This window comes from Alosa alosa, chromosome 23 (assembly GCF_017589495.1).
Source record: "Alosa alosa isolate M-15738 ecotype Scorff River chromosome 23, AALO_Geno_1.1, whole genome shotgun sequence".
Classification (NCBI taxonomy): Eukaryota; Metazoa; Chordata; class Actinopteri; order Clupeiformes; family Clupeidae; genus Alosa; species Alosa alosa.
The window spans coordinates 2,400,543-2,414,747 of NC_063211.1; the positions used below are offsets into that span (position 1 = coordinate 2,400,543).

The 14,205-nt window shown below is 42.0% G+C and overlaps 2 protein-coding genes across 4 annotated transcripts in view; both read left to right on the forward strand.

Moving 5' to 3' along the window:
• The first annotated feature begins 481 nt into the window (after positions 1-481).
• Positions 482-8,404, forward strand: LOC125288189 (zinc-binding protein A33-like). Its single transcript, XM_048234343.1, has 8 exons — positions 482-667; positions 3,200-3,766; positions 3,979-4,074; positions 4,986-5,210; positions 5,741-5,763; positions 5,985-6,139; positions 6,465-6,728; positions 7,904-8,404. The coding sequence occupies exons 2-8, from the start codon at positions 3,311-3,313 to the stop codon at positions 8,332-8,334; spliced, it is 1,650 nt and encodes a 549-aa protein (XP_048090300.1). The 5' UTR covers positions 482-667; positions 3,200-3,310; the 3' UTR covers positions 8,335-8,404.
• Positions 513-14,205, forward strand: part of LOC125288190 (E3 ubiquitin-protein ligase TRIM17-like) — a 32,618-nt gene continuing 18,925 nt past the window's right edge. For 2 of the 3 annotated variants that reach the window (XM_048234344.1, XM_048234346.1), the window contains exons 1-2: positions 513-559; positions 11,848-11,955. The gene's annotated coding sequence lies outside the window, so the exon portion shown is untranslated. Of the gene's footprint in view, positions 560-11,846; positions 11,956-14,205 lie in introns of those variants that run through there. The other variant, XM_048234345.1, reaches the window with a different exon arrangement.

Here is a 14,205-nt window from a genome sequence, read left to right on the forward strand (position 1 = left end):
TTTGCAGCAGCTGCCAGCTTTCCTTAAGGACGACCCACACACACACTCACACATACACACACTCACGCAAGCTCACCCACATGCACACACACACCAAAAACACATTCAGCCACAACACTGTAAATGCTGAGTACTGTGTGTGTACTGAGCTCTTCTCTTGAGCAAGTCCAAATAATTGATATAAAAGTGGATGTTTCCTGAGGGAAATACCAGTGTTTGCAAATCAGCAGCAGCATTAGCCCGAGGATCATACCTCCCTTTTTTAGTATTTATCATTTAGTTTCATGATTTCCATTTGATTTTACATAATTAAACAGCTGAAGAAGTCCATATCTCCAGAGAGCAAGAAAGAGGGAGAGAGTAAACAGCATAAGCCCGCCTGTAACATTCTGAAACACTACAAATAGCTTAACTTCCACTTTCACAGAATTGAAACCGATGAGGAGGATTGCTCAGGAAAGAGAGAGAGAGAGAAAGAGAGAGTGTGTGTGTGTGAGAGAGAGAGTGAGAGAGATTAACAGGCACAATTTTTTGGCAGTGGGCACAGTGGGTTGAGAGGGTGGAAAGCAAGTAAATAATCGAGCGATAGGCAGAGAGGACTGGACAGGAGAGAGGGAACAGGGTGACTAAAGAGAAGAGAGGAAGGAAGACTCGTGTCCATTCTGAGGTAAGATCTGCGTTAGGTCTTTAACAGAGAACTGGCTCTGCTCTGGTTTAAACTCCAGATGTTGAACTGTTCAAAGCATTTCGACCAAAAAATAAATGACAGAGAGAGAGAGAGGCAAAAACTTTGTTTCATGACAACAAGCCTAATGACATGACCAGCTTTAGACCTGCTGACATGGACATACGAGTCAGTTTTTGCAGATAAGTACTGTGTTGTGCTTTTGTGCTATAGTTTGCATGCTAAGACAATAAGTGATATTACAATTTCACAAACTTAGGATTTAGGATTTTATTTGGATCCCCATTAGCTGATGCAGAAAACATCAGCTACTCTTCCTGGGGTCCAAACACAACAGATAACAAACAAGAAAACAATATACAAGACAAAAGATATAAAAACAGACAAACAAAAGAAAGACAGGAAAAGAATAAATAACTAAACCATCAACACACAAAACCGACAACATCAACAACAAAAGATAAAATGACAAAAAGTAAAAAAGAATAAGTAAGTAAACAAAAGTAAAATTCAGTAGTACATACTAGGATGCAGTAGTACATACTAGGATTCAGTAGTACATACTAGGATTCAGTGCAATCAGCCATGAGATATCGCTTTACTTGTTTTTTTGAACCTAGCTTTATGCTGGATTTTTGATATCTGATCTGGAAGGGAGTTAGTGTGTGCTTCACCTCACTGTGTGTTCACTGTGTGCTGTGTGTGTTTCACTAATTCACGGATTGGAATAAATGCAGAGACCAAATTTCCCTCACGGGATCAAAAAGAGTATATATACTTATACTTATATACTTCAACCATAGCTCTACATACTGTGCGTTGTTTTGAGTTTGTTTTGTGGTGGGGTATGTGTGCACATTAGAGCTAAGTGTGAGCTGCCTATATAAACAAACAGTCGGATTTGTTTAAATACAGTTGTCCGGCCAGGATATTGTCATTTAAAAAGTGGAGTTATAGCCCTCAACTGATGTTGATGTTGTGTTTTGTCATGTTATGTTGTGTTTTGGCCTGATGCGCCACCCTCCACATCTACTAATCACGAAGTCGGTAGTGTTTCGGCATCCGGGTTGGCAACCTCGAGTCAGGGGGAGGGGTAGGGGATACATCGCTCTACAGTAATTTGAAAGTGATTGCAGTACAAGTTTTGGCCACGATCTTACATTTTGGGCCCGATCATAACAGTCAAAAGCGCATCGTCACTCGTCAAAAGCTTATTCAAATTTAGTAGGATGTCCAGTCCACATTGGGAGGGTTTTCGTTATCAAACGTCGAGCGCATGGTGCAACAAGGTGTTGCTAGGTTTTCTAATCAGTCATTACCCTAATATTGCTCAAATGACTGACTAATAAAACATTTATCCTGCAGAGGAGTTGCTTATATCTCGTGACAGTGCGTCTTCAGCTGTGATCATACGTGTCTCTCGCCTCTCTCCTAATCACTTTTAACCGTCATTACCAATTTGCAAATGATGGTGAATAACTACTCATCATGAGATGTACAGTATTTCGTAATATCTTTATACTAATTATGTTTCCCATTGTAATCGTGCAATTTGTAATGTTTTGCATGGACGTGCGCTGGTGTAGCCTAGAAATCTAGACGCGCCCCTAGCTGCAGCAAATTACATTTGCTGCCAGGGCTAGCGCTGGTGTGCATTCATGGATGATAGAAGGATGGTGCGTTGTGCACCCGCCAATATGACTGTTGACAATGTGCTCTTAAAATAACATAAACAACTCACCATAGACTTCTGACCAGGTGTACAATAGCGATTTTTAGAAAATGCGCTAAGCCACTCCCTAACTTGTTAATTGCCACACCCCTGGGCGCATTGTTTAAAAAAAATAAACGTGCAAAATAAGGAATTAAACTTTGCACGGGTGGAAAACGAGTTTTGCGCCATGCGCCAGGGTGCAAATATACAGCCCATGGTGTATTAATGTTTTTTATGAAAGAAAGAAATGTCCAAAGTGTATGACCTACTTTTCCTTCTGATCTTTTTCTCATATCACTATCTCTGCTCTCTCTCTCTTCTGATCTCTTTCTCATATCACTCTCTCTACTCTCTCTCTTCTGATCTCTTTCTCATATCACTCTCTCTACTTTAAGCTCCTCCTTTAGCTGCATGTTTTCCAAAGAAGCCATTCAAATCAAGTCAAGTGAATTTACATAGCACATAACATAGCTATGGGTTGACCCAAAGAGCTTTACAAATTATTAATAACAATAATAACAAAATAACAAGTAATAATACAATACAAAATGCCTACATATTAAAGTAAAGAGTACATCAAGAGTACAAATAATAATAAAGCAGTGGTAATAGTAATATAATATAAAATACAAATAAAAACTGAACATAAACATTCAAATAAACTCAGTCCATACCGACTCCTCAGCAAAACACTTAAACTGCAACATAGTAACTTGTTGAATTATAACGGACCTGTTTACTTTATTGATCTCTGTCTCTCTCCCTCTCTCTCCCTCTCTCCTTATTCCTGATTTACACAGATTCTTCATATTTCCCTCTTCTTGTTCTTATTCTGTACTGCTCTTGTTCCTTCATTCTTAAAGCAACTCTCTCTCTCTCTCTCTCTCTGCCTTTCTAACCCTCTGTCTCTTATGGCTGCCTCTGCCTCGTCTCTGGAGGACGACTTGACGTGCAGCGTGTGCTGCGACATCTTCCGGGGGCCCGTGCTGCTGGCCTGTGGCCACAGCTTCTGCCGCGAGTGCCTGAACGCAAGCTGGAGGTCCAGCCCGGGCCGCCGCTGCCCCATCTGCCGCCACTCCTCGCCCCAGGAGCCCCTCCTCAACATCAGCCTCAGGAGCACCTGCGAGTCCTTCCTGCAGCAGCAGCAGCAGCAACAGCAGCAGAGAGATGCCGAGGCCCAGAGGAAGGAGAAGAAAGAGGAGGAGGAGAAGGAGGAAGAGGAGATGACCAGGCTGTGTCCTGAGCACAACCAGAGGCTGGCGTTTTTCTGTGAGAAGGAACAACAGCTCGTGTGCTCACAGTGTAAGAAGAACCAACACAAAGGCCACCGTGTCCTGTCCATACAGAAAGCAGTGAAGGAACGCAAGGTGAAGCAATGCACCAGCATGATGACACTTGCAGTGTGTGTAGCTGCTGGAACTTTAAAGGAACTGAAGAACAATAACATTCAGCCAGTCACTGTCATTGCATAGTTTAGAATGACTTTAGAATGCTTTAACTGCAGAGTTTTTTTTTTTGTAAAGGCATTTGAGCGATATGTGTGTTCACCTGTATTGATTATTTATTTATCTTTTTACAGGCAAAACTGGCAACAGCAATGACACCACTGAAAAAGAGACTGGATTTGCTTACAAGTGGCACCACTCAAAGCTCCAATGGCATTAAGGAAATTAAGGTAACCTAGGTAACCTAGCCTGCCTAGCTTGTTACATATAGTAGATATAAATAGTTTCGTAATAAGGTAACTAAACAAGGCGTTTGTACATGAGAACTTCAGAGGACAGGAATGCATTTGATGTCTTTTGAGTAACAATGTAGTTTTTTTTTTTTTTTTGGATGTGTTGTTCATTCCCAGTACCATGGTGCAATGGTTTAATTTTGTTAGCTGTTTTATATTTTTTATAAAATATGTTGCCATGTTGATATTAATATTGATATATCTGATATTGTTATATCAGAGAGAGACTGTCTATTAGAGACTGTCTTTTATCAGAGACTGTCTATTATCAGAGATGTCTATTAGGTCTTATAGTGCATGCAATGTGTATGCGATGTCTTATAGTGCGTGCAATGTGTATGCGATGTCTTGTAGTGCATGCAATGTGTATGTGATGTCTTATAGTGCATGCAATGTGTATGCGATGTCTATTTGGCCTTATGGTGCATGCAATGTGTATGCGATATCTATTAGGCCTTATGGTGCATGCAATGTGTATGCGATGTCTATTAGGCCTTATGGTGCATGCAATGTGTATGCGATGTCTTATAGTGCATGCAATGTGTATGCGATGTCTTATAGTGCATGCAATGTGTATGCGATGTCTATTAGGCCTTATGGTGCATGCAATGTGTATGCGATGTCTATTAGGCCTTATGGTGCATGCAATGTGTATGCGATGTCTATTAGACCTTATGGTGCATGCAATGTGTATGCGATGTCTTATAGTGCATGCAATGTGTATGTGATGTCTTATAGTGCATGCAATGTGTATGCGATGTCTATTAGGCCTTATGGTGCATGCAATGTGTATGCAATGTCTATTAGGCCTTATGGTGCATGCAATGTGTATGCAATGTCTTTGAAAGAGCCAAATTGAGGACACGGAGAGGAAGATGAAGAAGGACTTTGAGGAGCTCCATAAGTTCCTAGTGGACGAGGAGGCAGACAGACTGAGCGTGCTCAGACAGGAGGCGGAATCCTGCAGCAGCGCCAGGAAGACCAAGACTGACGGAAAGATTTTCAACCTCTCACGGAAACTGAAAGACCTGGAGGAAAAGATGGAGGCAAAAAATGCCATTGGATTCCTGCAGGTGAGACTGTTGTAGCCAGGGCAACACTATGTCACAATATGTACACTCATCAATACTAGGAAGTAGGAACCATTTAATACCACTGGTATTGTTATAAACATTGGACAATAACAGTCACCATCATCAAACATGTTATAAAAATCCGATACCGCATGGCGCAGTCCACCTCACCGTCATCACAGAATTCCTAGTTCACCCACCTCTTATTTTGCCACCACACCCCTGCTTGTAGAGTTTAACGAGTCACATTTCAACTGTTTGCATAGATAGCTGCTTTTAGGGACTGCAGATGTAAATTAGCCTGAGGCTATCTCAGTACAATGAATCAAATGGCATTATTTATGTAAAAAATTGTACATGGTCCCTAACAAATAAAATGAATAAACAAGTAAGATGAAAATAGGATAGATTACAAAGATAGTGTTTGAAAGTCAATTTGCTATCATGGAATTTCATAAGTGTAATACTGCTAGTGTTTATACAATGTCCTGTTTAAAACCAATTATTTGCTTTTGTACTCTGCGTTTTAGAACTTCGACTCTATCCTAAACCGGTAAGTGGCAATTTGATGTGAATTTATTTTTCAAAATCACTTATCTGTGAGTGTGAAAAGTGACATGTTTGCATTTTCTCTATTCATGTTTTCATAACATTCTCTTTCAATTTGTTTGCCACTGTGTGTATTTGTCTATTTGTGTGTGTGTGTGTGTGTGTGTGTGTGTGCGCACGTGTGTGTGTGTGTGTGCACGTGTGCTGGTTTGTGTGTGACTGTAGAGCACAGTCTCCGGAGCCAGAATTTGACCTACCACCCTTCTCAGGCGTTCCATCTATGAGTTTCATTGAATCCCAATTGAATATCAATGTGGCCAGACACCTGGGGAATCTGAAATTCAGAGTCTGGGAGAAGATGAAGGGGAGAGCACCATACTGCAAGTGTTCCTGCAACAACTCTCTCTCTCTTTGTCTCTGTATTTCATATGCATGCACACACATACACACACACACACAGACAGACACATACACACACATACAGATACACACACACACAGACGGACACATACTGTACACATACACATACATACAGATACACACACACACAAACACACGCGTGCACACACACACACACGCAAACACACACACACACACACACACACACACACACACACAATCCCCTATCTTGCACAGCATGTAATTAAACCCTTGAGTCTGTACCTCTCTATCTAACTCAGTGGATCTCCACTGACTGTTTTCCAGATCCGCTGACCCTGGACCCAAATGCACACCTCTGCTTCCTGACTCTGTCTAACGACCTGACCAGTGTCAGCAGGGTGGACAAAGAGTGGTGCCTCTGCCCGGTGCCGGGGTCAGAGGGCATCGCCGACGACAACTTCCACTCCTGGGACGTCGACGTGGGAGATAAAGATGCAGAGTGGATGCTGGGACTGATGACCCACAGATTCATACACGGCCTCCTTCCTGTTTGTCCAGAGATAGGCTTCTGGGCCGTCCAGAGATCAGGTGCTCTAAAGTACACACACACACACACACATAAAGGCATCCAGAGATCAGGTGTTCTAATGCAAACGAAGGACCACTTAACCAATAAAAAAGAAACGCACGGACCACTTAGCTAAAAAAAAAAAAAGATTAGACCTACTTCAACAGTATATTAGTCTACACAATAGGCCTACTCACTGAATCACCTTGCTTATTGTCTTTGCACTTTGCTTATTGTGTCAGAGGATTCATATGATTAACTGGCATATCTTACATAGACAGTGTTGCAAAACTGTTTGGATTTACATAAAAGTTGGTTCAATATTGCAAACAACTCATCTATATTATATTTTACCACGTCTGCTCGCGGACCACTTGGGATAGCTTGCGGACCACCAGTGATCCCCGGACCACACTTTGAGAAACACTCTTCTAATGTACACACACACACACACACATACACATAAAGGCACATAAACACACACACACAACACATACACCCTCCCACACACATAAAGGCACATAAACACACACACACACAACACATACCCCCCCCCACACACACACACACAGCATCCAGTATTCTGCAGTTGGCTGTGTTAAAGGTGCTCTAAGTGATGTTACGCGGTTTATAAGCAGCAAACAGCAAACAAAAACAACAACAAAAACAACTTGGTCCAGTCTGGTCCAAAAACATAACAAACTGTTCCTGCCAATCACCGACGAGATGCGCGTTTAGGAGAGTTTCAATTAGTATATACAAGTATAAGTATATATACTCTTTTGATCCTGTGAGGGAAATTTGGTCTCTGCATTTATCCCAATTAGTGAAACACACACAGCACACAGTGAGGTAAAGCACACACTAATCCCGGCGCATTGAGCTGCCTGCATCAACAGCGGCGCTCGGGGAGCAGTGAGGGGTTAGGTGCCTTGCTCAAGGGCACTTCAGCCGTGCCTACTGGTCGGGGCTCGAACCGGCAACCCTCCGGTTACAGGTCCGAAGTGCTAACCAGTAGGCCACGGCTGCCCCCCAATTGCACGGGAGGGAGGGGGAGGGAGTAGCGAGTTAGCTCTCTGCTTTGCTTGAACGTCAACAGAAGTGACGTTACCCAACATCGCTTACAGCACCTATAAACTACTATCATGGGAAGGCAAGTGGACAAACATGACCCGTAGTCCTTTCCACTGCTTAGGTGGTGAGTTCCAGGCCCTGACCGCGGTCACATCGGTGACTGGTCTGCACTTGACCAGGAGACCCCGTGTGGTGCGGGTGCAGCTGTGGCGACCTTTGACCCTGAGGGATCCGCCAAGCCGGAGCGTGAGGTTTCTGGACGCCCAGAACGGCACAGAGATTTTCAGGTACGACGGCGTCCCGTGCCAAGTGCCCGTCTACCCGTTCCTTTTCCCCACAAAGAGGCCGTCCGAGCTCAGGCTGATGCCCGCGGAGGTGACCGTGACCGTGAAAGAGGAGGCCAGCTTCATGCAGAAACATGCCACCACATGCAGGACCTTTGCCACCACATTCATGACCTCTGAATTCATAACCTTCACCCTTTTTGCCTTTCTACTTTTTACCATTCTCTTTTTTGCCATCTTTTCACAAGAGCTCAGTTCACATAGATAATATGATGATGATGATGATAATAATAAGCTTTATTTGGATAGCACCTTTCATACATAGAATGCAGCTCAAAGTGCTTTACATTTGGAACATTTAACACCATAATAGAGAAGAAAATAATAATAATACTAATAATACATTTTAAGGCTAACACAGCAAGTTGTTGCGGTAGTATATATATAGGTTTTACTAACAAATGCTTACATAACTCTACAAACCGCAAATACCAACAATTTCCTGCAAGTTCTTCAGTCATTCCTCTTCGTTGCTTTGTTGCTTTGGATGTTTATGATCCGACCAGCAACATATATACCAAGCAATATTAGAAATACTTCAGAAATACAGCGGTCATGTCCTTAGTATATTCTTAGCATTAGTTGTGATTATATGAATTTATATACAGACGTTTAAGGAACACAACGGCCAGAGAACTGGCAGCCTTAACCCTTAATATGAAGTTTGCGTTAGAGGCCACGATTTCCAATTCAACTGAGGTTCAACAGATAATTTTTTTATTCTGGGGGCAGCCGTGGCCTACTGGTTAGCACTCTGGACTTGTAACCGGAGGGTTGCCGGTTCGAGCCCCGACCAGTGGTGCCCTTGAGCAAGGCACCTAACCCCTCACTGCTCCCCGAGCGCCGCTGTTGATGCAGGCAGCTCACTGCGCCGGGATTAGTGTGTGCTTCACCTCACTGTGTGTTCACTGTGTGCTGTTTGTGTTTCACTAATTCACCGATTGGGTTAAATGCAGAGACCAAATTTCCCTCACAGGATCAAAAAAGTATATATACTTATACTTATACAATTTTATAGCTGCAGTGTGTAGCACCTAGTGGTGAGGCAGCTGAACTGCAGCCAACCAACACCTCTACACTTATTTGATTTTAGGTTAAGTTACATTAGCATGGAAGTGTTGCATTACAATCCCATTTCAGTAGTGTGTTACCCGCTCATTATACAAGCATGGGGATTGAAGAGTACAAGAGGATACTGAGAATATGAGTTGAGTCTGATACTGCTCCATTGGGATGTGATTATGGTACGTGTTGCAACCAATACAGGGGGTGAATCCTGTAGAAAGAACACCTGAAACATAGCCTTGCGGGCCATCCTATATCATTGAAATGTATAGTCTGGAATCGAATCATTCACCTGCTTAATCCAAGGGGCGGGCAGAGAATTGTCTTTCAAAGTGCCTAGGCATGCAATAGGCCAGCGCTACGACCATATCCGTATCCGGTCGGCAAAACGGCAAATACATCCTTCTTCGAAAGGAATGACTTAAGTGCATTGTGTTGCTCTACTTTCAAAGAAAAGCACAAGTCCAACTCGTCGCAGGACTGTCGTTATCCTGTTAAGCCCGCCTTAAGACTCTCTAACAAAATAGAGCGCTGTGATTGGATGTGGTCCACGGCGTCAGCCAATCGAAATTCCTATGGTTCGATACTAGACGTACAGGCTGAGCAAATTAATTTGCTGCCGCTAGGGTGCGTCTAGATTTCTAGGCTACCTGAAACATCTTTCTTCTCCACAATTGCCTGATCATTGTTTCCTGGTCGTTTTTTAAAGCTATTGCACTGTCAATATCTTCTACAACAGACTTGATGGCGAAATCTAAACATCTACCTTCTAGCAACGTTTTTATTATGGATGAGTCAAACACTTTGTAAAATAAAACGATTCAAAAACTTCTGCTTGGTTTTAAGTTTGGTGTTTTCTCCTTGAGTTTTGTTTTAACTCCATAAAAACAAGGTAATCAGTCACCAGTGCAGTAGGGGTCAGGTCTGGGAGCGCCATGAGACTTATGGTACAGGAAGTGAGTCATACCGGAAGTGACATACTGAATATGCCCAGCGATCGAGAGGGAGCTGTGGTCCGTTCATGACACCAGCCTTACATGTGAATAATATGTTGCCATTTTCGCCTATTTCAATTTCAATTTTCCAAAAAAGTGCTGTCACGTTTTTCTCGAACCATGAGGTGCAGTCATTGTTATTGTGAGCGACATAGCCTCTTTAGCAAACCAGCACGAAAAGCAAAGCTTTACATTGTATTGCACGCACAGGAAGACCGTGCAATGTATAAATTGGTGACCGGATTAAAGCAGCAATGTAGTCAAGTGTGCAAGAGCATTTAAAATCGACATTAAATCAACTCGCACGTTCAGACCGGTGCACTATCAAGAGCCCCAAGTTGGACAGCTGATATTCCAACCTAAAGAGGGCGTGTCTCGGTGAAATGACGCAAGATAGGCCCACAATAGGCCATCTGATCAAAGGTCCACATATGACTGCAAGGATTATCATCAGCCTGGGAATTAGGATCCTTACATTACTCTCAACATATTTAAGGTATCTTGCTGTGAAAAAAGATGCAAAAGATTACAAAGCATGATTATCACATCACAGCATGGACTGTGTTATTCACACCAGTGGTATGAAGGAAGGTAGGACGTGTTTTAAATCTCCAGGTGTGTGTGCATGTCAGTGTGCGTGCTGGTTTGTGACTTTGTCTTCTTGGTCTTGGTATGTTTGATTAAACTTGAGCTGTGTCAGAGTTCCTTTCCTTGTAGCACCCCCTTCTACATTCCACAGTGGGGAGAAGTTCACCTCATCTAATTAACAATTCTATTTCCTCATTAGCAGCATACTTGTGCTTGTTGTCACTTACAAGAACTTCAAGATACTTACAAGAACTTACATTTTGTTGTTCAGTTCTGCACTGGACTTGACTTAGGCTGGCTGCAATTAGAAACCTCAGATACAGATATTGTACAAAACATAAAATAATGGACTTCCTAAAGATTTATTGAAATTGAAGAAATACCATATAGCCTGGTAACACCTAGGCACAGATACTGTAAAAAAAAACACACATTTGCTATTGGCCTAGGCCTATAGATTATAATGTGGTTCATTGAAAGCTGTGATTTTTTTTTATGTGAATGATTGGAATTGTAAGCACCTGCTATTCTTGATCTATTTAAAATTATATGTTATAGCTTATATATTATAACAAATATGCTTCCCTTCAACCCTTATTCACACAGACTAATCTTTGAACCTCGTTCTGGTGTCTATGGTACAGCATTTATGCAACCTTTCCCGAGGATGACATTCATTTTTTTGATATACAGACTTACTACTACCTACTTCCATATGCTACTGTTTGGTATGACAGGGTCCCAATTTCATAAAATCTTCATTTTTAATTAAATGTTAAAGAGTCTTGTCCTTGTTCATGAGTAGGCTATGTGTGCAAATGTACATGATTTATGGTAAAATATGTAGCTATATTAATTGTTATTGCTAGGAGTTACTGTTAATGAAGGTGTGTTGTCCTTATAAATGACACAAACATTAGGAGGATGGTTCAGGAAAGAGAGACAGAAAGAGAGAGAGAGAGAGAGAATGTGTGTGTGTGTGTGCGTGTGTGTCAGAGAGAGATTAACATGCAAAGTTTTTTTTTCTCCGGGTGAAAAATGTTTCCATAGTTGCAGTGGGTGGGGTTGAGAAGGTGGAAAGCAAGTAAATAATCGAGCGATAGGCAGAGAGGACTGGACAGGAGAGAGAGAACAGGGTGGCTGGAGAGAAGAGGGGGAGGAAGACTCGTGTCCATTCTGAGGTAAGTTACTCCAAATTACTCCAGATTCTGTTCAGAACTGTTCAGGGCATTTCAATAATGACTGGATGCAGCCTGTGGGACGGGGCGGAGACATCCACATCCACATCCAAGTGCGACGTCACATGCTACTTCATTACGTATCGACATTAAGCGTCAGTGTTTTCCGGAGGTTCCAGAGTAAACATTCGCTTCGCTAATGCAGTAAAATGAAACCGCTGTTTGCACTTTCTGCTTGTAGCATATCTCTTTCTCTCTAACCTCATACGTATTGAGCGCAGCTTTGCCAACATTTTCTTTATTCATTTCAAATAATAGACGAGTGCAGATGTGTGTAGGCTAGTGGAATACGTGTTCCATACGGTCTCGCATACAAACAGATTCCTTCAAATGCACCAGTGACCATCACAATACCGATGCGCTGTTTGAAGTCGCGCTGCTTGCTGTTAAAGGGAATAACAGATGTCACTCTCATTGGTTTAAAGAATGTTACGCCCAAAACACATCCATGACTGATTAAGAAACGTAAGAACCACCTTTTTGTGTCAGGCGCCCGATGTTTGATAACAAAACCACCCCCAATGTGGACTGGACAAACCCCTAAGCTATTCGCCAATGTACCATGCGTTTTACACCGTCAAAATAGAGCCCCTTAAAGGTTTTCACCAACTCAGACCCCCCAGTATATAAATAATATAAAAATATAAAAAATCATTTTGAGCCTGGTTTGATCACACAATCTGATTTTGTTTGTAAGCAAATGAGCACATATTTCATGAGATAGGGCAGGCTTAGTGACAATAACCCTATATGGTTGTCTATCCAAGTATACATTAGTGCTGTCAAAATGAATTATTAATCCAGGTGATTAAAAAATGCTTGGTTTGTTTGGAGGGAGGGGCCAAAGAACCTTCAGAGGATGACTTCCTTTTAAGGGCTGCTGAAGTAAGTTGTGTGTACCTCTATAGACGGGTTGGGTGTTTCTTCTGTGGAGAAAATGAATGCACAGGCAGAGATTGAGATTAATATTATTTCTCTCAGACTAGAAGCTCAGACTATCTAGGACTTTCGCTGTGTTAAATAGCATACTTGAAGGTTATGAATTAAGGTCAAACTACAAGTTAGGGAGCTTCACTGGTGGTCTATTATGTTGAGCAGACCAGAATATTGCCACTTAAAGCTGTTTTAAGACCACAAGCAGCTGCTGGCATGACTGAAAAGTAACATTATTGATGATATAGTCCAACACCAACTATATTAATTTTAAACAGCATTTGGCTGATAGTTGGTAGTTGGGCCCATAGGGCCTGCCCCACTCAGATGCATGCACTCTCATACACAGACAGGATCATGCTCATCATCATCTGCCCTTAGTATGCTTTATCAACTAGCTGTAGAATAGCTTGCACAATTAACTTACAAATATTGCATATAGCTATAACATAAGCTTAGATAACTAGCAAGCAACCATGGCATGTCTTGGCATGTACCTAGCCATAGCATACATTGCAAATTTACCATTAGTACGTTAGGTTATTACAATATTTTGTCAGTAATCGACTGATAATAAGAAACTCTCGGCTTACCTCAATATGGTTTTTCACGGCGAGTTTTTGAAAGCCTTAGCTCGTGGTACGCAGAGCTTGCAGCAGTGCATCCGAAAGGACTGGAGTTGTTTTTCCATCCAACCATTTTCGAAAAGTTCTTCCAGGGATGTAGCCTACAAGGATTGCCTGGTCTTCCTGACTACCAATCTCTTCGCTAGTGCTTGGTTGGGACATTTCGCTCAGGTTCTCTTCTCTGCCATGGACATCTTTGTAGGCTACTTTGCTACGTTTGCTATGTCCTTGTTGGAGAGTATGATTTGTGTCACGTTCAGGTGGTGTGACGGATCGCGTACAAACCAATAAAGTGTCAGAATGGGATATGTTTATACTTCTCGTCCAACCACAATCAAATTCTCTTTATCTGGATGAGGAAATTTTTTTTTTCAACGATGAGTCGGAATGAAAACAAGCCGAAATGAATTAGCGAGGCTATTTTTAAAATGAAGGAGTAGAAAGTACAAATACTTGCTTGAAAATGTAGAGTAGAAGTAAAAAGTCGGCTCAAAAATAATTACTCCAGTAAAGTATAGATACCCAAAATTTCTACTTAAGTAATGTAACGAAGGATTTGTACTTCGTTACTTGACACCTCTGCAAACTACTGCTAAAAGTAATTTAGGCTACTACAAGCATGACTACAAGCGCT

What these genes read in the sequence shown, in the direction of transcription:
- LOC125288189 (XM_048234343.1), top strand. Translation starts at nt 3,311, where the DNA reads ATGGCTGCCTCTGCCTCGTCTCTGGAGGACGACTTGACGTGCAGCGTG. An exon ending in ATGGCATTAAGGAAATTAAG is followed by an intron (nt 4,075 to 4,985) that starts GTAACCTAGGTA and finishes TGTCTTTGAAAG; the next exon opens with AGCCAAATTGAGGACACGGA. An exon ending in GAAGGGGAGAGCACCATACT is followed by an intron (nt 6,140 to 6,464) that starts GCAAGTGTTCCT and finishes ACTGTTTTCCAG; the next exon opens with ATCCGCTGACCCTGGACCCA.